Source organism: Pipistrellus hanaki (genome assembly GCF_964339955.1).
Source record: "Pipistrellus hanaki genome assembly, chromosome: 14".
NCBI lineage: Eukaryota > Metazoa > Chordata > Mammalia > Chiroptera > Vespertilionidae > Pipistrellus > Pipistrellus hanaki.
In genome coordinates, this window is record NC_140516.1 from 22,251,521 (window position 1) to 22,276,799 (window position 25,279).

Genomic DNA, 25,279 nt, shown 5'->3' on the forward strand with positions numbered 1-25,279 from the left:
CTACCAATGACATACTTCTTTCTGTTATCTGTCCTGATTACTTCCTGGGCCTTGCAATGACTAGGATGTATAACATATATAGGCCGGGATGTATACTGTGAAATCTGCTTGTGATTTTTCGCTAAGAGTTGACAAGTTTAAAAATACAGTGTAGGAAAATTACTTGTAGTTATGAAGAAAGATGGGAGAAAAGTGCCAAATGAGCTTGTAATGAGGATTTCTCAGTGTGAACATATGTAAAAAGAATTTTGAGATATAGACATTATAATAAACAAAAAACAATCAAGCTAAGTTCTTAAGAAAGCTTAAAGATACAAGATCCTGCTGATTGTATGTACAACAAACAGCTTATTCCACTTTGTTCCCTGTTAATGGATCAGCATATTTGGCTCCCCAGAAACACTTCAGACAAAACATAGTAACACATTAGTCAGAAATATAGCTTTTTATTATAATATTTCATAATCTAAAAACTTCCTTTTTAATTCTTGGAAGAGAATATTCCAACTTCCAGACAACTAACCGACCCTGTAAAATTGTGTCTAAGAAATCTGGATTTTGTAGTTAAGAATTTGTAACGTAGTTTGGGGGTGGGGGTGGGGAGGAAGAATGAAAGAACAGTTCAAATACAGATTTTTTTTTCATTACAAAATTAATTAGATCCATTTTTTCAGTTTAACCTTGAACATGTTTTCCCAGAAACTTTGGTTTTTCTTCCAAAGAGAAACTCTAAGATTGGCTTCCCATGTGGCCAAGAAAAAAAATTTTTTTTAAATAAGACCCAAATGAGACATGGAACCACGGCTCAGGCCATGGCATGTAAGTGGGATACCCTTCTGAGCGAGCCAGCTTCCACGTCCGAGAGCAAAGTTATGTGTCTAATGCATTTCTTGTGTGAGGGTCAGACTTCAATTGAAATTTTTCTAAAAATTGTTTGTAATATAATCTTAAAATCATTTGTCTTGTGTAATTACATAGAGTAGATATGACATTATGGCGCTTTCTGGAGATCACTGGGTATCACTGTTAAAAAGAGCTTTTTGTCTTCTAGCATGTTAAATGGACTTTGAAAATGTTGTTTTCACTAAATAAAATTAGAAAAGAAAGTTTGGTTATACCATCTTTCAAAACAAGCTGTGTTACGGGGACAATTAGCATGCAATACAACCAACAAGTCAATTTTTTAGTATGTAAAAGGCTAAAGTGAATCGTGGCATAAATACCAATAATAAATAATCTTGGGAAGGATTAATTCTCCAAATTAATCATATAACATCACAATTTTTACAATGTTAGCCAGAACAGTGTTATTCACAGCAATGTTTTCTTCCACTTGATAGTTGCCTATACACCACATGAACTGCCCACACCCATGAGTCAAAAGTTAAAGCCAAGATTCAAAATTCAACATTTTCACTGTAACAGGCTAAAAATATTTATATAATGATAAGTTACACTTTTCAACTTACTGTCATTTTAAGTAATTGCTTAATTACCTATTTTTAATGCACTGCTAATCTGATGCTTATTGTAATAACAACCATAATTCTACTAATATTAATTAGGTTACAGTTTTAATTTTTAAAATGAGAGAATTCAATTTACATAAACTAACATACATAGTTTAAAAACCACCCATCACAAACACATACCTTTTTCATGAGTACTTAAAAATAAATTAATATACTTGACATATATATTTTATATGTTTTATATATATGTAAATATTTGTGGGCATAATTATTCTTACTTCTGGAAGGATGTCAGCACTTGTAAACTCTGCAGGAGATCTAATGATAAACACTAAGTTTAAAAAAGATGAAAATTCATTCTTGAAGAAAATCATAAAGCAGGAGGTTCTTAACAGATGGGTCTTTTGGAAATAAAGGCCATTTTAGGGCGGGAGAGGAGGACAGTCTCAGATTCCAGATCCCACATGTCCTGTTTATTTCAGAAGCTACTTTAGAAAGCAGTGCACAATGACATTTCAGATAGCCAGCTGAAAGGTATAAGATCATAAATTTTGATCCCGAAAGGGCACAAAAGCAGCAGGAGGTGGACAAGGTAGGCCAGCAAGGAGAAAGCCATGCCTGCAGCTCGCAGAGAGGCCGTGGACATTGTCAGGGGAAGGTCTTGGGAAAGGGCTCGTCTCCAGGATGGTTCGCAATGCACTGCACGTGCGATCCGCTGACATCCAACCATTCAGGCCCTGAGCCCGTGATGGGTTTTATGTCCTCCTGCAACCACAGCAATAGAGACAGCTGTTAAGACAGAGGCCGGAGCACGGTCTTAGGGTGCAGAACACCCAGCCAAAGAAGACAGCAAAGGTGCACCGAAGTCTGAACAAACATGCATCCGGGGAAACAAAACACCTGGGTCAAATACTAATAAACAAGCTGGAAAACAGTCTATCCAAATGAGAACTGAAGTTGAATAGACGAGTCCCTGTAGCAACCCCAACGCCGATGTCCTGATTAACCAGAATACACTGGGAAACTGGAATTCCTATTTTGGAGGCTTTCAAACCAATTGAGGGGAAGGTTAAAAACAAACAAAAATATTTTTTTTCACTGCTATTAAGAGAATTTATATTCTTGTTCCCCATCTCACAATTTTGAGAGCAGTGGATACATATGAATCTTTTTCAGCACCTGGTATCTTGTGTGGCCTTGGGTCCGAGCATTAGTCAGCACTGCATAGAATGCTAGATGCAGAAAGAACTGAACACTGGGCTAACTATTTTAGAACATGGACCTTTGTGTTACTAAACTTTTGGGAAAGACTGCTTCCTTTTAAAAAATTATTTCTGCAATTTGCCTCTTGCTTTTACAAGAAAACTGTAATAAAATTCTGGTACCCCAAGATGCCTGTTTGTAAAATTCTGACTAACCTACATGATTGCATGAACAGGAAGTAAAGGTGTTAGCCCTTTGCTTTCTCATTGTGTCTTACTTTGGGGTACATCTAAAAGGACATTATTGTTAGCCCCTAGAGCAACATTCCCCAAAGCCCAGGGGGACGGCCCCGGCCACCCACCCTTTTAGATGATGTTCACGAGCGCTGTTGGCTTTTTCTTGGCCATTTTGGGCCTGATATTGCCTTTCCGACTTAATCCCAGAAGCTCCCCTTTCTTCAGCGGTCTGTAGAGTTCTCTTGGGGTGTCGGCCTGGTCGTGAACGGACTTAGCAGGCTGCATGCTGGCCCTCTCCTCCTTGGCTTTTTTCAGGTAGCTCCTTCCCTTTGGATGAAAATGAGTCTTGAGATCGGGGTGGTTACACGCTGAATGTGGGTGTCCTCGGCTTCTACAGATGGTCGGGTGGGAGGAGGGAGATGAGCAGAAAGATTTAAAAAAAAAAAAAAACTTAAAAGAATGAAAGCTACCTATAGCACAATCACTCCTGCATGCTAGAGCAGGGATAATACTGCCAATAAAACAAATGACATATATTGGTATTTTTCTTCCAAAAATTCTGGTGACCTTCATTTGCATTCTCACCAACATATAGAGAGGAACAGAGATTTAAATGACTAGCCAGGATAATATATACAGTTGGTCTACAGAGAAGGTGGGAGCAGAATCTATATCTTATGAATCTTTAAGTAACTACTAGGGGACTCAGACAAATTTGCAGTACAGTTATTATAAAGTATGTGATTCATGGTATAAGTGCATATATATAATATAGTACACATATTACATTGATAGTATAATATTATAGAGCTATTATGATTAACTATAGCTTAATAAGAGAAAAATTATACTACATAATACCATATAAATACTCCTATAGTACTATCATACTGCCATAGACTACTAGACAACTAGCATAACTAAAAGTCACATGAACTCTGGCTGGTGTGCTCAGTGGTTATAGTGTTGACCCCTGCACCAAAGAGTCTTGGATTTGATTCCTGGGCAAGGGGATGTGCCTAGGTTGCAGGTTTGCTTCCTGGCCATGGTCAGGACATGTGCGGGAGGCAACCAATTAATACGTCTCTCACATTAATGTTTCTCTTCCCCCTTCTTCCACTCTCTCTAAAAATCAATAGAAAAAATATCTTTAGGTGAGTAGTACCAAAAAAAAAATAAAAAAGTAAATAAAAAATAAAAGTCACACTCACATTTTAGAAAGTTAACTACATAAGCTAGTGAATTTTTACCTGAGACCCTCAAAACCATTTACATTATAGATGCCAAACAAAATGCAACAGGAAAACATGCAAACGTTATCATATGGCCAAAGTATAAAAAGGTATACATACAGGCATCTGGGTTTCCTATTTGAAGAGCTATCTGTAAGCTAACAGAAAACAAATAAGAAAAAAACATTACTTAACGAGAAGATTGAATCTGGTTTATAAAATCTTGCTTAGATTTTAAAGAAACGGTATTCCCACTAAGGAACCAGGAACTGCTGGCAGCATCGCCCATGGTGCCCTCCACCACAGCAGCGAGCAGGCACTTCTCCCGCTCGGCCTCCGCTCACTCGGGGAGCCTCTCTGGCTTCCTGTTCTGAGATTTGCAAGAAGCCAACGTCAGTCCCCCAACAGAGCAACATTTGAAGAAACATGTTTTTAAAAATTGGAATGATGTACCATTATTTCTTGATGGATTCAGACTGCATTTGCAGCTAATTTACTACAGCTGTGGTTGGTCACAGTGTATCAACTAAGGGAAAAATGGGCATAAAATGTTTATCGCCTAAAATACGTAATTTCTAAAATCAGAGCATATGAGGACCAACAACTTCATGATTGTCCCTGAGGCCATCTAACATTGAAATTATTTTTCACTCCCATTAAAATATCTTCATGAGCGTTCGTGGCCAAGCTAGGAATATCATTTTCAGAATAAATTGATAATTATCATTTTGTGATCCAGATGTCACCATCCATTTTACAGGCCAACCCAGTGTATCCCAAACCTTCTGCTGCTGATCTCCGTCACTAAAGAATTGGTAGGAAGACAAGCAGAAGATGAGAATGACAAAGAAAATGCAGGGCCCAAGGTGGCCAAGACACATGCCCCCTGCTGGAATAAACCTGAGAAATGAGGCTCGGCATAGATTCTTCTGTCTGCAGCCTGAGCTGTAGTCAGGAGCAAATCAGAAAGAAGTTTTCTTCACTTTTGAGGATCATGTCCCCAAGAAGGTTGCCTTCTGCTTTCTGACAATCAAAGTCAGCCTTATTGTTGACCCTGTTCACACTGGCTGGCTTTGGCATGAGGTTAGTAAATATGAACAGAAAAAGGCACCTTCCTTACAAGAGGGTTGTGAGAGTATGCAACATACAAAGAAGGTGAGCCAGCTGAAACCGGTTTGGCTCAGTGGATAGAGCATCAGCCTGGGGACTGAAAGGTCCCAGGTTCAATTCTGGTCAAGGGCATGTACCTTGGTGCGGGCACATCCCCAGTAGGGGGTGTGCAAGAGGCAGCTGATCAATGTCTCTCTCTCATCGATGTTTCTAACTCTCTATCCCTCTCTCTTCTTCTCTGTAAAAAATCAATAAAATTAAAAAAAATAAAAAAGAACAAAGAAGGTGGGCCAGATGGCTCCAAAAAATAACAAAAAAATAATTTTTCACTTTACTGTATGGATGTATACATATAGTTTGTATATGTATTGCTTATGTGTATATACAAGACACTTTGGGATTTTATGAGAGAGATGTGGGGGGCGGGGAGTGAGGACAGGGGGGGAGAGAGAAAGAGAGAGAATGAATACGTATGCATATGCTTCCCTTTCTGGGGAAAAGGCCAACAATGTTTTCAAACGTTCAAAGGAGTCCCTGACTTCCAAAACATTTTAAGAACCACAATCTCAGCACATTTATGGATGTAATTAATGGACCCTGCTGGGACCTCAGGAAATAGGAATAATTTACTGTGCATTACAGAAAAGGAAATGCAGACATAAAGATAGGTAAAGATGAACCATCACCTCACATATGGTATCATAAATTGTGCATGTCTATACATCACACACTGGGTAAAACACTCACCATGCAACAAGCACAATTAACCCTCAAAACAACCCTAAGAGGTAAGCCTTATAATCCCCATTTTTCAAATATGGAAACTAAGGCAGAAAAGTTAAGTAGCTGGTTAAAGCCTCAATGCTTTACCAGTGTTAGGACTGAACTTCAAACCCAAGTCTTCACTCTGCAAGGCCTCCCTAAAAAACATGTGTTTATATACAAACAAGGAAATGTAGACAGAAAAAGTTAAGTGGAACTCATGGCTGGATCAGAATATCTCCTGTGATCCTACAGGTGATGAGGTTTGGGTGAAGGTGGGACCAGTTACCACACACTGTGGACTTTCACGTGCTCTCCTCCCCGTGAACACAAGAGGCCACTGTTCCTTCGAGCCCCCAGGGCCTCCGGCAGCCCTGCACACTCAACTGCTCAGACCAAAATCTCATATTCATTCTGGATTCCTCCTATCCTCACCTGATAAATCTAATCCTTCAGCAAGGCCAAGTGATCTTAACCATTCTACTCCCAGGACACATTCCATACCCATCACTTCTCTTTGCCTCCGCTCTATCCAAACTGCCACCTCCTCTCCCCTGCCACACCACAACAGCCTTCCAACACTTCTCTCTTTCTTTCACTCCCCCATTCAACTCCCCAGAGAGCACCAGGCTTTCTGCTAAAACTACCCAGGCTACCTCCAACATCAAACCCGTCAATGGCTTCCCTCTGTGCTCCAAACTCCTTACGGGACCTACAAGCTCCAGCACGACCTTGATCCTTCCCAACTCTCTGACTTCATCTGCTACCATTCAAAGGTACCAAGTCTGTTCCCTCCTAAGGCAATTCCTAGTCCCTTGCCTAGAACATTCCACTTGCATATTTTCAGGGCTGGCTCGTTGTTATCCAGGCCACAGTGCAAAACTGCCTCCTCAGCAAGGCTTTTCCTGGAAGGGTTTCACTGAAGCAGACATCTTACACGTGTCATCTGACTTCGCTCTTGATCAGTGGTTATCGTTTTCAGAATGATCTCCGTTATTTGCTTACTTGCTCATTGTGAGCCCTTCCTCACTGAGAGCCGGGGCCTCTCCCGTCTCCTTCACAGCAGTTCCCTCAGCACGCAGTAAGTGCTGCGGCAGCCCCAATAAGCAAGTGTTCAATGAATTACTGCTAGTCCTCATTTAGCAGCCTGCAGGAAATAAATGCAACACTTAAAATAAGATTATCCAAGCTGTTTCATGACCTTCTGTGTGAGCAGTTCTGTCCGTGATTTTTTGGCAGATGGGATACTGGGTCACTTTGTGTCTAATTCGACAGCATTTTTTAGAGCATAAAGACAAAATATCTGAGTAAGCAGAGTACACTTTTAGAAACCAGCCAGGTGAAAAAGAACAAACATGCTCAAGGGGATTAAGGGGAAGAAACAGATGCCGAAACATTATTTTAGAGAAGGCATTAAATGGGGGGGGGGGGGGGGGGCGGGGGAAGAGGTTTTTCTAGAGCACAAAAGAATCTTAGAGCTAGAAGACACCTTGGAAAGAATTAAATTGTACACTGACTTATTATAGAAATGTCACTGCTATCTGGAGGTGGTAATGAGAAATAGAGGAAGGAGTGGAGGAAGAGAACTGGGGTGGATGGAAGAGGAGATAAAGAGGATCCACACTGTGTTCTATGTGTAGCCTTAGCTGAGATGGCGAGAGCCAGGCCAGGCTGGGCATGGTATTCCCAGCTGCTCTGAAAGAAGCGGCTGATGTGTGGGGGGAATGTTCTGCAGATCCTGGGGTATGCTGGGGCCCAGAGCTCCCCTAGTGGGTAGGTGTGAGGCTCCAGAAGCCTGGCCTCTTGATGCTCTGGACCTTCACTAGGCTGGGCCAGAGGATAATAAAGACACGATCCAAAGCTTCTCCTGCTAAAAGCACCCAAGTTCCTCTGTGTCTCTAGAGCCACAGATACCCTGGGAGGCCAGACTCAGCCCTTTAATTACATCAGAGACATGGCTCCTAATGTCATAGGTGAGTGTACATGATGATGATGATGATGATGATGAAGTAGACTAAGTAAAAAGGAGACATGTCCCAGGGTCTGCAGATTGTCTCACAATGTGGTAACGTTATGGTTCAAAGCAGAGTTAGGGGATTACACCTGAGCACAGGGAAACCTACACCTGCTAAATCCTTTTATAAGTCAAACACCTCACTCTTGGTCTTCTCAGAGAGATATACACTCCCTCCACTAGTCAGAGTTCACCTCCCAACAGCCGATCGTGCTCTACTCACAAGCAGCTCCCACATCCAAATTCCCTGTTTTACTCTGAGCTGCCCTTTATTTGAATTACTCAAGTCTTCCCTTGGTATCGATAAATCAAGTCTGATGAAGGCAGATGATGTATGTCACTCATATTTGGGACACAGAGAGCATGGACATAAATATTCATTAATTTTCTATCATGCTTCTTTATATGTATGTATGCATGTGTATATATGTGCATATGTTTATGTGTGTGTATACGTTGGGTGTGCATGCATATATACACATCTGACTACAAAGCAGAGATGCTGTTCAACTGTTGGTCACATGGTACAGCATAACAAGAAATAATGACTGGCTACTTCTTATAAAAGGTGTTCAATTTTCAAGCAATTGAAAAATAAACTGAGCAGAGGAAGTGGGCACAGAAATATAAATAACAGAGAGAACTAATGGTCTTCCTTGCTTTCTCCTGGCCTTCCACTGTTTTCTTTCTAATATCTTCCTGGCTTAGCCTAGTAGAATTTTAACACTTCTTAGCTCTGGGTTACTTAAGAGCCTGAAGACTGAAAATATCCATGCTATGCTTCAATTTTAGAATTCCAAATCCACCAAAGTCAGGTGATGAGCAGGGGATTTAAGAGGATTTAATTGAATATTATTTAATATAATATTCAAAATATTTTATAGAGCATGCTTCATTTTTACAGAAGATTTAAAAGCCCAGGAAGACAAACAGACCCTTTGGAGGGTCTCTTATTCTACAAGTATAAAAACATTTCTACCAATTCAGCTTGGCATGGAGTTGGAGGGTGAAGAACTGGAGACTGGGCATCAGAATTAAGCTTATTTCCTGATGCCTGGGGTTCACCTGTATCACTTCCATAACACAGGTATGGCTGGGCAGGACTATCAAATGATGTCTAGAGAATCCCTATAAATCACTCCCCAGCTCCCTTTTCCTCTGTCCTTAACTGGATCTCACCAAACCTAGGACCTCACACTCTGGCTGGACCTGCAGGACTTATCACACTTACCACATGCTCGCTGATGTCCCGGCAGAAGCCTGCGGCCTGCTGGCTCTGATAGTACTCCAGCTGCTTTTCCGCCAGTTCCACCCGCTGCAACAAATTCTCAATAAAGTCCTGGAGCCGAGCTTTCCCTTGAACCTCCTTCTCAGCTGCTGCTTCAAGGAAATGGTTGAATGTTACAACTTCTCTGCAAGGAAAAGTAAAAAAACAAAAACAAAAACAAAACCACAAAATGGAGAAATGAGACAGGAATTCATTCCTTCGACACATTTTATTGAGTGTCTACACTGTCAGGTACTGCCGTAGGCTGGATGGCCACAGCAATGACAAAAGAGCTAAGATTCCATTTTAGTGTTCACATTTAGAGATTACAATTTTAGTAGCAAAGAGTCACTATAAAATATACCAAAAAAAGAAAAATGCCAGATGTGGTAAGTGCTAAGGAGAAAGCTGACACTGGATGCCAGAAGGCAGAGAGTGACAGCAGAAGAAGGGAAGGGGTGAGTGATATTTAGAAAGCAAAAGTCAGGGATGACCTTTTGGACAGGATAACATTTGAGCAGACACCTGGGAAGAGTTCAGGGGGAAGTGTAGATGGGTTTATGATGCAGCAAAAAGGCCTAGGAGGTGGGAACAAAGTGGGCAAGGAGAGGGTGGTGGGAGCAGACAGCCAGGTAGGGCCTCACAAGTCACTGTGATGATTCCCAATTTTATTATAAATGAGGTGGGAATCCACTGGACACTTTTGAGAAAAGATCTGACTTATATTTTAAAAGGGGAGAGAATACTACACAGAGGGAAGGTATGAAAGCAAGAGGCTGTGCTTAATGCAAGTGTCTAAAATGAGTCATCTGGTCCAACAGTAGATGTTTGGGCTAAGAATGAAACAGCCTAAGAAATGCTATCTTGATGTCAATCCAGGCCCACTAGGAAAGCTATTTTAGTTGATGTAGGAGAAGAATTGTACATGTTGCCTTTCCCTAAAAAGTTGTGCAAAATACCCCAAACAATACTCTTTTACCTTCTTAATTCCTTGTGGATTCACAAATCCAGAAAAAAAATTATTTTATTACTATTTTATGTTTTCTTTTTATTGCTAATGCAAGTATGAAAGTAACATTTTGGAAGCCATCTCTGGAGCACCTCTATGCATGTGTGTATGCATAAGCACATCTCTCTCTCTCTCTTTCTCTCTCTCTCTCTGTGCTTAGCCTGTTTCTCAGGTCATGTTCCAGGTAATCAACACTACCAACAGGTGTGTAGTACCATAGTTCTCCTCAGCCAATTTATCTCTCTTAATAAGAAATCATGCCGAAACCGGTTTGGCTCAGCGGTGGAGCGTCGGTCTGTGGACTGAAAGGTCCCGGGTTCGATTCCGGTCAAGGGCATGTACATTGGTTGCGGGCACATCCCCGGTGGGGGATGTGCAAGAGGCAGCTGGTCGATGTTTCTCTCTCATTGACGTTTCTAACTCTCTATCTCTCTCCCTTCCTCTCTGTAAAAAATCAATAAAAAATATAAAAAAAAAAAAAAAAGAAATCATGAAGATCCGTCCAGCCATCTCCTCTGTTTGTTCTGCCACTCCTACTGGGTATAATGAATTCCATAATGTTAATACCTGTTGGATATAGTAGTTTCCTTTGTGTCTTCAATATCTCTCTCAGCCTTCGAGGAGTGAACCCTCATTTTTCTGGCCATGCTTAACTTATACAGCAGCAAGATATTTTTAAAAATTATATATTTTATTGATTTTTTTTATAGAGAGGAAGGAAGAGGGCTAGAGTTAGAAACATTGATGAGAAAGAAACATTGACCGCAACCAAGGTACATGTCCTTGACCAGAATCGAACTTGGAGCCCTTCAGTCCACAGGCCAACACTTTAACCACTAAGCCAAATCAGTTAGGGCCAGCAGCAAGATTTTAAACATTATCCAGCCTCTTTCATTTTAAATAAATGAATCCTACTGTTAAAATCTAACCTCATGCAGTTGTTCTAGAGCAGAGGTGGGGGACTTTTTTGTTCTGCTGAGGACCATTTGGATATTTACAACATAATTTGTGGGCCATACGAAGTTATCAACTTAAAAATTAGACTTTTATATTTGATCAAACATTTAATTAACTCACCACAATGCCTTAGCAGGGCTGGATTTTGAGGGCCTTATATGGCCCGTGGGCCAGACATTCCCCATCCCTGTTCTAGAGAGTCCATTAAATTAATTGCCTACTTTGCATCTTTTCAGCCTCCACTTGATCTTTATGTTCCACTGAGCTCACTAATTTCTTACAAGTAGAAACATCAGGGAAGGCAAGCTCAGAAGTCATAGTTTCACAGAAAGTCTTTGCAGGGAACTGGCTGTAGCTTCCAGCTCTTTTCTGTCTGACTAGTCAGGGAGCTGCTTTTGTAATTAGTCACCATTTTTCTCTCACAAATATATTATGTCACACTTAGCCATACTGAGACTTCCTATAAAGTCAAATGTCTCTGCAAAACCTTGGGAATGGTATATTTATTTAAAAGTGACTGGTTGTCAGAAATGATTCACTGGAAGAATTGCTCAGTATACCAGCCACCATGTTTCTATTTTCCTACGGGATCAAACATAAACCCCAATCCCATAATAATTCCATTATCTTTTGGTAGTCAAGAAATAGTCACCCGTGAGAAATAAGAGTCCTTTTGGAAAAGAGTTTTCTTTCATCATCAAGTTTCAAGTTTATTTCCAGATGTTTCCTTAAGAGCCCTGAATAGATGTGGGCTTTCCAAGCTGCTCAGGCCATGGACACAAGCCAATTTTCAAGCTCCACTGTCATTCGGCTTTGATCTGCCTCCTAGGTGAGTCATGAACCTTAACTAGCAGCAAGGTTAAGTGGAGGGTCCATTGAGTGCTACATTCGTGGCTCCAACTTCTGGCTGAGACACTTTGGAGAGAGTATCTTCACATCTCAAAGGCACCAATGAAAGCACAGCTCCTCCGTCCTCTTCCCAACAGTAAGGTTTTAATTGATTCGGCATCAAACTGACTGCAGAGATTTCTTAGGTGCAATGTAGGTTGTTAACTGAATCATGAAACAGTCTCCAAATGGTACTACTGGGAAAAACAACCAAAAACCCATAAAGCCTCATTCACCAAAACCTCAGAAAAAAACAGCCACTGTGTTTTTTCAATTCATTTTGGTTTATAATACTGGCCAGATTTATCTCACGAAAGAAAGATTTCACACTTACTATAGGATATATGAAAGCTGACCTATTTGAAAGATCTAACTGAGCAAGGGCTGAATCAGCTTCATTCTCTGCTCTAAGCCCCTCACTCAATACAACACATGATACATAATAATCAATAAATGCTTGTTGTAATGAATGTTTAAAAAGGACAAGGAGGAAAACAAACAAACAAACAAAAACACCCACAATCCCATCACCCAGAGGTAACTACTGTCACCATTTTTTCTAGTCTTCTTTTTCTCTCTGCATATTTACTATTCTTGGACTCTCTGTTCTGTTTAAAATATAAGACAGCAATAGTTGACAGCTTAATCCCACAGGATTAACATCTCAAAATCTGGAAAACAAATCTGAACGCGTTACTGTGGCTGTGTTTTTAAATCATGTCATGTCTTGCTGCTGGTTCCCTATAAAACTTTTACGAATTAACGTTAATGCTCCTAGCTGTTCCGTGGAGTGTTATGTCATGTTGGAGAAGAGAAGCATCTTTTCCTAACTTTCCCCTCATCCAATTATCTTGTGCCCTGAAGCCGAGAAGTTAATACCCTTTGTATTTGTCAACCAGCGTGGCACCAATGCTAACCTAATTTCAGTTTATGGATGTTTCACATCCACTTTGAAAAAAAAAAAAAGAGAGAGAGAGAGAGTTAAAACAAGCCTGATGATTTAATTTTAAAAGAGAAGTTCCCCAAGACAGGGGCTGGAGAAATCCATCCTACTGAGGTTGCGTTTGGGTGTCCAGATTAATGAAAACAGCGACAAAGCCCATGACTGACTGGGGAGCGGCATGTGTGCACGACTTTGGATCCCCTTTCACATCCTGCACAGTCTGGGTGAACAATGTCCAGAAACACCTCCCATTCCCCCAAGGATCTGGGGAATTTCCTGAATGGAAAAGAAAGAACTGAACTACATTGCACTTGTAACCTCTTCGATAATTATACTCCAAAGAGTAAAATACCCACTCACTGGATTTCAAGGCCACGGAGAACAAACTACTCAATTGATATGATTTCAGATTCCACGATGCCATTAACTTTTAGGAAACTACCAACTGTTGAATTTTGGCATAGTGTCAAAGCAGAATACCCACTATTCTCTGAAAATGGTATTAAAATACCTCTCCATTTTCCTACTTCATATCTGTGTGAGACTGGGTTTCCTTCATCTACTTCAAATTTGCCACAGATGAAATGCTGAAGAACTAAAAAGGTCCAGCTGCCTTCTCTGAGGCCAGGCATTAAAAATATTTGCAAAATGTATGAACAATGCACTTCTTTCACTGAACTGTTTTGGGGGAAATTGTCATTTTTCATAGAAATGTGTATTTATGTTAGCAAGAATAAATTTGTTATCCCTATTTGTAAATGAGTTAATACGTGATTTTCAAATTTCTGTTTCAATTTCTAATATAGTAAATGTCAATAGATAAAATTCATGCATGCAAAAGCTTTTTGAGGTCCTCAGACTGTTTTTCAGGAGTGTAAGAGGAAGTGAGGCCACAAATTTGGGAACTGCCTCTTTCTGTGTACCAGAGTGATCCAGAACCTCAGAACTCTGAGGAGGGTGGGCAACATGGGCTCAAACACAAGTAAGGTGAAGCCATAATCCATACACTTAATTATTCCATTACTCAGTCACTCAACAAACATTTATTGAATGCTACCAGGTACTGGGCTTAGTGCTGGGGCACTCATAAACCCATGGTTATATTCATGAAGCTTCCTGTCTAACCCAGGGACCAGCCACCTGTTTCTGTAAAGGGCCAGGGAGTAAGTGTTTCAGTAAATGTTTCTGCAGGGCATAGGGGCCCCCTGACACGCCTCAACTCTGCCTATGGCAACAGAGCCAGAGGTGACATGAAAACAAAGGAGCATGGCTCTGTAACAATACATGTATTTTTAAAATTACTTTACGGACACTGAAATTGGAATTTCCTATAATTTTCATATATCATGAATAATTATTTTTCTTTTTAATTTTTCAACAATTTAAAAATGCGAAAAACCATTCTTAGCTCACGGGCTCCTCAAAAACACGTCGCAGGCCAGATGTGGCCAGTAGTGAAGGGAAGGAGCAGACCTTAAAAGCAACAAGAACTAAAATAAATATGTAATTACAGAGCTGCGCTGACTGTGACTGGAGGAAAAGAATAATATGATGCTATCAGACAGAAGAGTAGAAAGACTTGTGTGGTTCTATGTTTGGTTCTCAACCCTGTGATTCGAAATACAGTGTGAAGGCTGGAAGGCCAGATGAGAAGATCAGGGCGAACCTGGGGGAAACTCAATCAGGGTGTGGGTACAGCCATCTTTGGGGAAATGAACGAATCCCAGGCTACTTTCAGCCCCATCTTTGACTTCTTATTTATATTTTTAAAGATTAAGTATGATTAAATGCAAGGTTTCAAGTTTTAAGCTTCAGTGAGACACATGCTTCTTTAAGGCAATAGTTGACATTAAAGGGGGAAAAATCCCACCAGTATAGTAAAAGAAACTGTCCTAAAGTTCATTATTTTGCCAAATGACTTGCAGACCTAAAAATCTGACAGATTCATAGACATTCAGAAACAAACACAGCATACAGAAGCACTGAGTGAAAAAGCCCTTTCAGTGCAATCAAAGCTCTATTTAGAACAAATATTTGTCACTCACGCGTTCATTCATGGATATTATTTTAACCACCTCACTTACTTTTTCTGAGGTAGGTTAAAGACAGGTTCACTCAGAAAAGTCAAAGGCTATATTATACAAAGTATATACTGTCTTGTCAACAACACATTCTAGAAGCAGACATAAAGATAGAGGGAAACGCACCTGAATGCTGGTCTTCATTTCGATTTTACATAGGCAATGCACTACTCATTGTTAATGAGGGTCAACACACCCATCCTATCACATATTGTAATCTACTATAAATAAACCCCTTATGATGTCCATTCCCTTATGTTTCCAGCTTTTATGGCCATCCTATAGGCTTATATTCCTTGGGCCTCATGAATGTGCACCAGTGAACTCCATTCAGCCAGAGCCTTATTTTTGCACATGCTGTTCTTCCAGCAGGGTCTCTACACCCGCCTTTTCCAAGCATCCACTATTTTTAAAATATGTTTTTATTGATTTTAGAGAGAGAAAGTGAGATGGAGAGAGAGAAACATTGATGTGAGAGAGAAACATTGATTGGTTGCCTCCCATATTCACCCAAACCATGGATCAAAACCACAACTTGGGCATGCGCCCCAACCTTTGGGTGCACAGTAGGATGCTCAGCCAACTGAGCCACACCTGCCGGGCCAAGCTCCCACTCTCAATGATCCCTCCAGTGTCAGGGCTTTCCTGTAGGGAAGCTTTCCCAGGCACGTGGCTCAGTGTGGGTTAGGTTATCTGCTGTGTTCTCAGGAAGAATCTTGCACCCTATCTCAGTACACACTGCAGAGGACTAGTGCCATTGACCCCATTTCATTGTAAAATTGGTGAATAAACCAGGGACCCTGCCTGCTCCTTTAACTGTGAGCCCAGCACACAGTAGGGTCTCAACAAGATTCTGCTGAATGCATAAAATATGCAGCTACATCTCCAGTTGAAAATCTCGAACTGATTAAAAAGATCCTTAAGTTTCTTTTTATCTTTTTCCAGACAAGTACTGGAGCATAAAGCAAAAAAGTCACCTATATTACAAGTACCTCCTACAGGAATGTAGGTGGGATCTAAAACGGATGCCTCTCTTCTATTCTTAAACAACACTTTAATATCAGCTTCTCCTCCCAAAGGCAAAGCTCTACCAAGTTATTTAAATTTCATTTTACATTTCTGACTTATGAACCTCTTCAGAGGTATATGAAAGGATAAAAAAAATACCTCCAGTTAAAAATAGTCTAGCCATTGATCACAGAGCACTTCAGACAGACCGTGATGCCGGTCACAGTACAAATCCCAAAGTCACACTCAACCATCTCTGAGCACCAGGAACCTGGCTGCAAACTCGGGGCTCAGGGTCAGCTCCTGTACACCCCAAAGGCTCCATGGGGTGGACTCTACACCTACCACACACCTGGGGCCGTAACATCCTTAGCCTTCTCTTTCATTTTGGCTTCTTTGAATAAACGAAGAAGTATAAATTTCTCATTAAGCATTTAAAACTAGTGAGCAAGTCAAATTATTTTTATTCGTTCTAAGTAGATCAACACTTACAGACTAGGTCCCTCAGGCCAAAAATCTGTCAGGTAGGGTTGGGGGAGAGAGGAGGGAGTGTGTGTGAGAGAGAAAGAAAAACAGACAAATCTGTTGAGTCTCTAAATTTTACCATGTGCCACCCCTCACTGCAATCAAAGGCTGATGGCACGTGCTGAGGGCGTGTCTGACGTTGTTTTTTTGTACGATAATTTATAAATCTGCACAGAACAGAGCCTGGAAAGAGACGACCCCCCATTTATGTAAACACATTAAAATGTGGAACGAACCGATCCCTCCCTGTCCAACTGAACCCTACATCTGACATGATTTTCCTTGGCCTGCTTCCTGGCTCTGGAGACAAGTTGCTTACTCACTGCTTTGGCTCATCAAAAATGGGAAAGACATAATTAAGTGGCAAGAGGGTTTAGTTGTGCAAAGCAAGTTTCCAAATCAAACTTGCCTTTTAAAGGCCAGTGCTCTCCAGCCAGCTTTGGATAGAAACCCAAATGGACGTGACCTGGGTCAGGCTATTCCTATCCATCTCTTTTATTGTACCCCTGATGACCTTGGAACTGTCTATGTTACCTTCTGGCCTCTACCTGCCATGAAAGCATTGGCTTTACCACTTGCCTTACCAGATCCTAGAACAGCGCCTGGCTCTCAGCACACACTCCATAAAGATTTGTCTTGTGCTGAATCCAGTCTGGGAAACAGGGGAAATGATGTAGGAAGAGGGGGGAAAGATTATATTCTAGCTCACAAGGGATCAGGATGGAAATGAAGAGGTGGAATTACAAAGAGACCCCTCGCCGCAATCAAAGGCTAGTGGCATGTGCACCCCCCTGGCTGGGCATGGACATGTAGAGCGTCAAGCTAAGAGCCTTTGTTGGGAGTTAGAAGCCCTGACTGGTGTTCCAGAAGCTTAATATCATAACCAGACTTAATGACATGACCATTTCCCAATTTCCCAACACCTATGATGCCAGCTGACATTTGCTTTAATCACATCAGAAAAAATAAATGATGTCACCCTGGCAGCCCTCTCAAAATAGAAAAGGAGCAAATCCATTCCAAAATGGGCCCGGTTCAATATTACTTAAGTCTTGACGCTTTGGGCAAATAGCACATTTTCAAAAGTCTGGCTGAGACAGAGTGAGTTAAAATAAGCACTCAGCAGAGAGACAGGGAGTTTGGGTTCCAGGTTCAGCTTTGATACTAAATGTTTGTCCTTGGATGAGTCATAACACTTCTGTGGGCCTTCCTTTCCCCATCTGTAAAATGAGGGTGTGATCCTACAGGAGACCAGGGTACCTTCTAGTACTAACGTTACACAGTCCTCTCAGGGGTCATCTCTAACCTCCCTGCTGTTCTCCAATGTCACTGTCCTCTGGTTACCACTGCACATCCTGCCCTTTGTCCTCACTCCTTCAGTGTGAACTCTTAAATAGAAAAATCTGTCCTCTGATTTTTTTTTTTTATCAACTTGAAACCAATACTTGTATTTAAGTACTTGCTTAAAGTCCTAGGTTTGAACATGGGCATGGACATGGATATATTAATGCTTCCTAAGTAGAGTGTAAGCTCCTTAGGGAAAAATACCAAGAAGTTTATGTTCCCCCCACACACCTAGCATAGTGGCACATCCCAGGCGGTCAGGTGGGACTTTCCAACCTTCCCTGCAGAAGAAGGGTTGATGTTATTACACGGATGTTCTCCAAACCCCAGGTGACCAGCTGGGCCAGGAACCAGCTACTACCCACAGCCACCCATTCTTGTTAAAGGATACCTTCCTGCAAGGTTGGCCAGGATTGATTTACCTGATTATGGACAGCGCTACCCTGCAGCCCTGAATACTCTTGAATAAGTAAATACCTGTTTCCAAAGGACTTTTAAAATTGCACAGGCTTTGTGAAGACAATGAGAATTTTTTGTTTTTTTATTTTCTCTCCAGAAATATAGAGATACCTCTCTACAAAGATACAATGAGGCTCACTGGCCCAGAAGTACAAAATATTGCCATTTCAAGCAATCTCCTCTGTTACCAAGCATATACACTGAGTGGCCAGATTACTATGATCTCTGAACACATAATAATCTGACCACTCAGTGTATATCCTATATAATAAAAGGCTAATATGCAAATTGTCCCATGAATCAGGAGTTCGACCAGCCGCCCATGTCCCCTTCCCCTGGCCAGGCTGGCCAGACCCCACCCATGCACGAATTCATGCACTGGTACACATACACACACACACACACACACACACACACACACACACACATACATTGAGTGGCCAGATTATTATGTGTTCAGAGATCATAATAATCTGGCCACTCAGTGTATATATCTTCTACAATTGAAGTTCATTCTGGCTAAAGATGGTCTCAGGGCAAAATCGGCCCTCAGAGTCTTTTATTTCAGTTTAAAGAAAGAATTTTAAAGTTGAGGGGAAAATCCATAGTCAAGAAACTCAAGTGAATATTAAATACTAGATGTTTGCTTTAAAAAAACCAAACAAACAAAACAAAAAAACACAAATCTATCACCTGTGTCTCATAGGGTCCCTGAAGTGAAAGTTAGTTTTGAGTGGTATTGTAACAACCCTACCTTCTTCCACAAATGGGCTGTGAGGGCTCATTGGGAGGGGTTTCACAAGGGGGGGGGGGGACAGTTCCTGGTAGGTTCCCTGGTCAAGCAGTTCCCATATCTGAAAGGTCACCTCTTTGGTGGAAGGCTCAGCTCTGTGAGGAAGGGTAAGGAGGGAAGGGGCATGGCCCAACCCAGCCAGGCAGATCTAGTCAAATCCACCCGGTTTCAATGGTGTGGCTGAGGGGCAGCTGCTTTGTGCTGCATCCCCATTTCAGAGAGTTGGGGGTGGACGTGGCAGGGGGACTGGACACTGTGGACACTGAGGGCAAGGGCCATCGTCGATCTCTCAAACCAAGGGCTCCACTGTCCTTCTTGGACAAGACTCCTTCTGTCCTTTTTTATGCACAGAAAGAATGATTATTTGAGTTTCGAATACAGAAACTTTAGGACAGGCCAAATGAAGGCTTAAGAAAACGAAGACTTTGTTATTTTATGTTTACAAGTTTAAGGCAGTTTCATTGTATTTTCATTTAAAGTGGTTAATTTGATCTCATTGCTTTTTTTTTCCTTCTGGTAGTCCAAAAAATTTCATATTAAAAATCAACTTTACCCTCACATATATTCACAAAAATATGAACAAAGATATATGTATAAGGACGTTAACAGAGGCACTATTTTTCAAACTAAAAAAAAAAAAAGGAACAAAACCATGCATTCACAATAGCAGACTGATTAAATCAGCCATTATGCATCCATACCATGGAATACCACCCAGAAATCAAGAGGAATGACATAACTGTTTAGTGCATAAGAGATACTTACAATATACTATGTTAAAACAAAAACAAACTCCACACACAAGTAGCAGGATAACATGTGTCATGATTCCATTTGGAAAAAACACAGTAGCTCTATGTATAAAGTATATATGGTTATGGCGTAGGTATGCCTGGAGAGGAGGGAGGACTTTTCACACACACAATTCTACACGTTAATTTTCTTACAAGTATGTACTAGTGATAGTTTCACCTGGTCTTCAGGTGACAGCATTGGATTAACCATAACACATCATTATTGATCCATGGATGGCCCACTTTTACTAAAGCTCATTTACCAGTTCTGTTTAATAATAAAGCATCCTTGAGCCCAAAAGTTAGATCCTTGGCTATAACCTAGATCTAACCAGATGATCCTATCATCAAACTGTCTTCCACCACCCCAAATCTCATATCCATTATTCCTTATAGATTTAATAAAATACAACAAATAAATGCAAACAATTAATTTGCTTACCTCTTTAAATTCACTGCTCTTGAATCAAACAGAAATATCACAACATTTAATTCTAAGCTTTTCTCGGCACACAGGGGAAACCCCATAAGCTATTTCTCCAGTTGTGTAATGTTAGTCACCCAGGTGGCCATAACAGACCAAGGCATTCACTTCCCACCAGGAAACACCAGAATCCAAGGGAAAACGATTCTTCATTAGCTATCATTTCCCTAAGATCAAAGTAAATCAGGGGCTGATTTAATTCTGCTCTCGATACATATTTGGAAAATGTCTAGTTGAGCAGAGCAGGCTTTCCCTCTAGGTAGCATGTAAGCGTTTAGCGACAGTGAATCTCCTTAATATTCAGGGTTTCTTAGCCTCTCACCGAATGGAGGCAGCTTTAATTACTCCATTTTAAGGGACACCACATAAAGAAGAGTGCCACGGGGCAGAGAAAGTATGAAATGAAGTCAGTCTCTAAAACGGAACTCAATTTAGAAACCTTCCTTCCAGGGTGTTGTAGTTTATCAATTTTTATGTCCTTTCATTCCATAAATGTCAGTACTCCATTTATAACTAAATCCAACATGCTTCTCTAGGGTAATACATGGCATTGTTACGTATACTTTTTTTTTTAGTTTGTATTGCATCCATAACACTGACAAGGAAATGCTTTTCTAAGTACAATGACTTTTAAAGTATTAGCTTATCGGAACACCTATAACTTGTGAAAACCAGGTCAACTCTTTGCAAGCAGCATGCGTGACTCACTCTAGTGTGACATAGCATTTTACAAAAAGAAGGTTCTCCAACTTAAATCACAGAAGCACAGCAATATCACCAGTTCCTCTGGGTTTCCTAATGTCTGCTTCTTCCAAATAAAAAAATGTAATTGGATGGATTCTCGGCAATCAACCGACATTTAATTATGGTAGGCGGAAAAATCCAAAATGGCAAAGAAGCCAAAAGCATTTTGCGCATACTTTACACTTGAATGAGACAGCATCTCATATTCTTGACTTTATTACATGGAGACAGTCAAGAAGGAAGGCTCTCCAGCCCAGCTTTCTGCCCGCCCATTCAACCCTCCCGCTCACCAGTGAGTATGGGAAAAGGCACCCACCACAGAAACAAGACATCTCTCCTTAAAAACATTACCTAGCCGAAACCAGTTTGGCTCAGTGGATAGAGCATTGACCTGTGGACTAAAAGGTCCCAGGTTTGATTCCGGTCAAGGGCATGTACTTTGGTTGCGGGCACATCCCCAGTAGGGGGTGTGCAGGAGGCAGCTGATCGATGATTCTCTCTCATTGATGTTTCTAACTCTCTATCCCTCTCTCCTCCTCTCTGTAAAAAATCAATAAAATATATTTAAAAATAAAAGAAAATAAAAAATATTAATTTGAAAAAAAAACATTATCTATTATTATATATTACATATTATCTATATTTTACAGTTTCCAAGGTGAGAAAAAAATAGGTATTTTGACTTTCAGGTTGCTGACCATCCACAGGGAGGGTAAACAATATTAAAAACCTTATTCCTCCCCCCCCCTCCCCCCCCCCCCCCCCCCACTTTCCACAACATGGATGAGAAATGCAGCCCAGGTACCACCTGCAAGGAACAGCGCCAAACCTTGCCTAACACTGGCTTGTGATCTGGGGGTGGGTGCCCAGCACAAAGGGTGAGCATCCTGTTCCAGCGCCACTTACTCTTCTTTCCTGAGCAGCTCCTCCTCCGATTCTGTCAGGCGCTGCCTCAGCCCCGCGATCATCTCCACGGCCACGTCCACCTGTCTGTTCAGGGCCCGCTCTCGCCTCTGCACTTCCTGCTTTTTCTGAGTCAGCTGGACGAAAGCGGCCCGGACTTCCAACAGTTCTGCCGTTTTCTGGGCCAGCTCTTTGGTGAGTTTGTCGATCCTCTTCTCGATGGTCCTGTCCACGGCCTCGACCATCCGATTGAATTTTTCTCGGACGTGGGCCTCGAAAGCAGCTTTGGTGTCGGAGGTGGGGAACCCGGGACTGGCCCTGGGCCCATCCAGCGGGTCGTCACATAGATCCACTGCAGTGTAGGTCTGCACGTAGGACACGGGCCTCTCGGCCACCACCTCGAAGGGCTTCCTGTCCTTGCAGTGTTCGTGGGCAATGCTGTACAGGTTAACATAGCTGGGCTTCTGCTTCACCACGCTGCCGCAGCTCTGCGGTTTCCCCAGTTTCAGGGGCTCTGAGGAAGTGACTAGATCTGTGTCTTTGAGGGACGGAAAGAGGCTGCATTTCGTCAGGAGGGTTCTTTCCTGGTAGCTGTGACTGAATTCCAGATGGGCCTTCAGTGATGACAAGCTTCTAAATCTGGTATGGTCTCCGCACCTTGGGCAGCGGAACGGCAAGCACACAGCAACATTCTCAAAGGACTCCTGCCAGGGGTATCTGCTTTCTTCAAAGGCCTTCTGTTGCATTACTCTAAAAGTCCTGGGCAGAGGAACAGAAAGCAGGGAGTTACCATGTCTGTTTGCAAAATGCTACTGAAATGACTGTTGTCGCTCATCTCCTTAGAGGCAGAGGTTTTGGTTTCAAATAACCTTTGCATATAATCCTATATAATAAAAGCCTAATATGCAAAACGGCGGGACAACTGGTTGGCAATGGGGAGGGCAGGGCCAGCGAGTGGGTAGTGCCAGGCCAGCCAAGGCAGGTGCCAGCGGGCACGGGGGGGACAGCGGTTGGGGGTCAGCAGTGTGACCAGCAGAGGGGCAATGGGCAGAGACAGGGTCAGCCGCTCACCCACCGGAGCTGTACCCTAACCTGCCAGCCAGCCGCCTCCCGCAGAGGGAGGCCAGAGTGTGGCTTAGGCCCCTGAATGGCTCCCTGACTGCAAGAGGGCACAGGCTGGGCTGAGGGACCCCCGAGTACACAAATGTTTGTGCATCGGGCCTCTAGTATCTTATAAAATTAAAACCTATAATCCTTGGGCCAACTTCACTCATTGGGTCAAATGAGTCATATCCACTCATTTCTGTATCATTTACCACTGCTTTTGCACTGTGACCTGCAATGCCAAAAATACGAAATACCTGGACTTGACAGAAAAAGTATGCCAACCCCTGGTTACAAGGACCAGTAACATCCCCTTTTTACAGATGAGAAAACTGGAGCAAGGAGGTAAAGAAATTCATTCAAGGCCAGATGGAAAATGGCAGATCCAGAAGTGGATTCAAATTTCCTGAATTTAGTACATTAACTGCAAAATCATGTCCTGCTTTACTAACAGCCTGATAAGCACAAATAGAAAAAAAAAAAAAAACGAGGAAAAGTCAGCATGAATTGTCAAAGCTAATCCTTCAAGAATAGGAAAGATGTCACTCAAATGAGGTACTGTGGCACTGAGCACACAATCAGCTGAAAATTGTTCAACCTGCGATGTTTGCCCTTAATTTTGTCCTTTAATTATTGCTGTGATGACATAAAGCAAATGTTTCCATAACAACAATGGCCCTCCATACTCGATGTATTAAAATTTGGGAACCCAAAGTGTCAAATACTTTTTGATCTAAGTGGGGCCACTTCTAAGACTTTATTAAAATAGGATGTTCTGGATGGATCTGTCTTGTCTCTGATCCTATTTTGAGGATCTACCTCTAGACATGAAAGACAACCACTAGAGTTGGCCAGTGTTTGAACCAGGCGGGCATCTTTTGATAACTGGATGTTCTTAGTTCCTTGTAGGAATTTCTTATCTGAGCCCTAGCAACAGATGACTGCTATAGCAAGCTAATTCTGCAAGCAGCACCATATCTATTTCCTCCAGGAATGATTTCTAGTTAAACACAGGAAGCACTGGGCCCCCAAAGAGGAAGTTCAGCGAAGGGTCTAGGCTGAAAAGTGTTGTTCCTGGGCCCTCAGCCTCTTCAACAGCAGAGGTGCAGAGTTGCAAATGGTCCCCTGACAGGGGAGCCTCTTCCTGTGCTACACTGGCTGTTTCACCACCAGTTTTCTGGGATGGGATGCAAATGCCGGCCCAATAGGCAGGCGAAAGGTGAAGGTAGGGGAAGTCAGAATGCCAGGGGGCAAAGGGAAAAGGGTGGCATTCTGCAGGGGAAATAGGTAATCATGCACTCCGGGTCTATGTACACTTTCCAGGGCCCAGCGGAAATCCCCGTCCACGGGGTTAGCAGAAAAGCCCTCATTTCCCATCTGCCTAAACCTAGCAGGCAAGGACCCAGCCTCCAGGGTCCCGGGCTCTCCCTGTGCCCGCCTCCCAGCATTGCCAGCCCCTGGTGGCAAAGTGGACCCGTGAGCACACGAGTTCCTGCAGGTGGGGGGGTGAAAAGCCCGGGACCTCCTTCCCAGCCCGGCCAACCCCCTCACCCCCGAGCCGGGCTGCAGGCGCAGAGGCCCCGCAACCACCACTTACCTGACTTGTTGCTGCAGCTGCAGCCTCCGCCGCCGCTGCTGCTGCTGCTGCTGCTGCCGCCGCCGCGGCCGGTGCTATGCGGGAGGAGCGGTTTTCGGTTTTCGGCAAAGCCGTAAATCAGCCGCAGGCCGGCAGACACCAGCGCGCACCCGGGCGCCGGGCCCCGCGTCCAGGGCGGAGCGTGGCGCGTGGCTGCGGGGACCCCGCGCGGAGAGCCAGCGCTCCCGGAGCGCCGCGGTGGCCGGTGACACCCCGCTCTGCCCAGCCGCTGGGAGCACCGCCTCCCCCCACCCCCTGGAGCTGGATCGGACCCAGGTTTCCGTGGGGAGAGATGCCCAGATCGCTCCCCA

The 25,279-nt window shown here is 42.5% G+C and overlaps 1 protein-coding gene across 2 annotated transcripts; it reads right to left on the bottom strand.

The window, feature by feature from the left end:
• Window positions 1-426: 426 nt before the first annotated feature.
• On the bottom strand, window positions 427-25,279 carry ZNF365 (zinc finger protein 365). Of its 2 annotated transcripts, XM_084903966.1 has the most exons (6): window positions 24,930-25,269; window positions 22,232-22,987; window positions 9,261-9,441; window positions 4,264-4,301; window positions 3,037-3,302; window positions 427-2,237 (listed from the first exon to the last, which is right to left on the bottom strand). In XM_084903966.1, exons 2-5 carry the CDS (start codon window positions 22,972-22,974, stop codon window positions 3,041-3,043), a joined length of 1,224 nt encoding a protein of 407 aa, XP_084760092.1. In that variant the 5' UTR covers window positions 22,975-22,987; window positions 24,930-25,269; the 3' UTR covers window positions 427-2,237; window positions 3,037-3,040. The 2 variants fall into 2 exon arrangements, with proteins under 2 accessions (XP_084760092.1, XP_084760093.1); XM_084903967.1 differs by lacking the exons at window positions 427-2,237; window positions 4,264-4,301 and having other exon boundaries at window positions 3,133-3,302; window positions 24,930-25,279.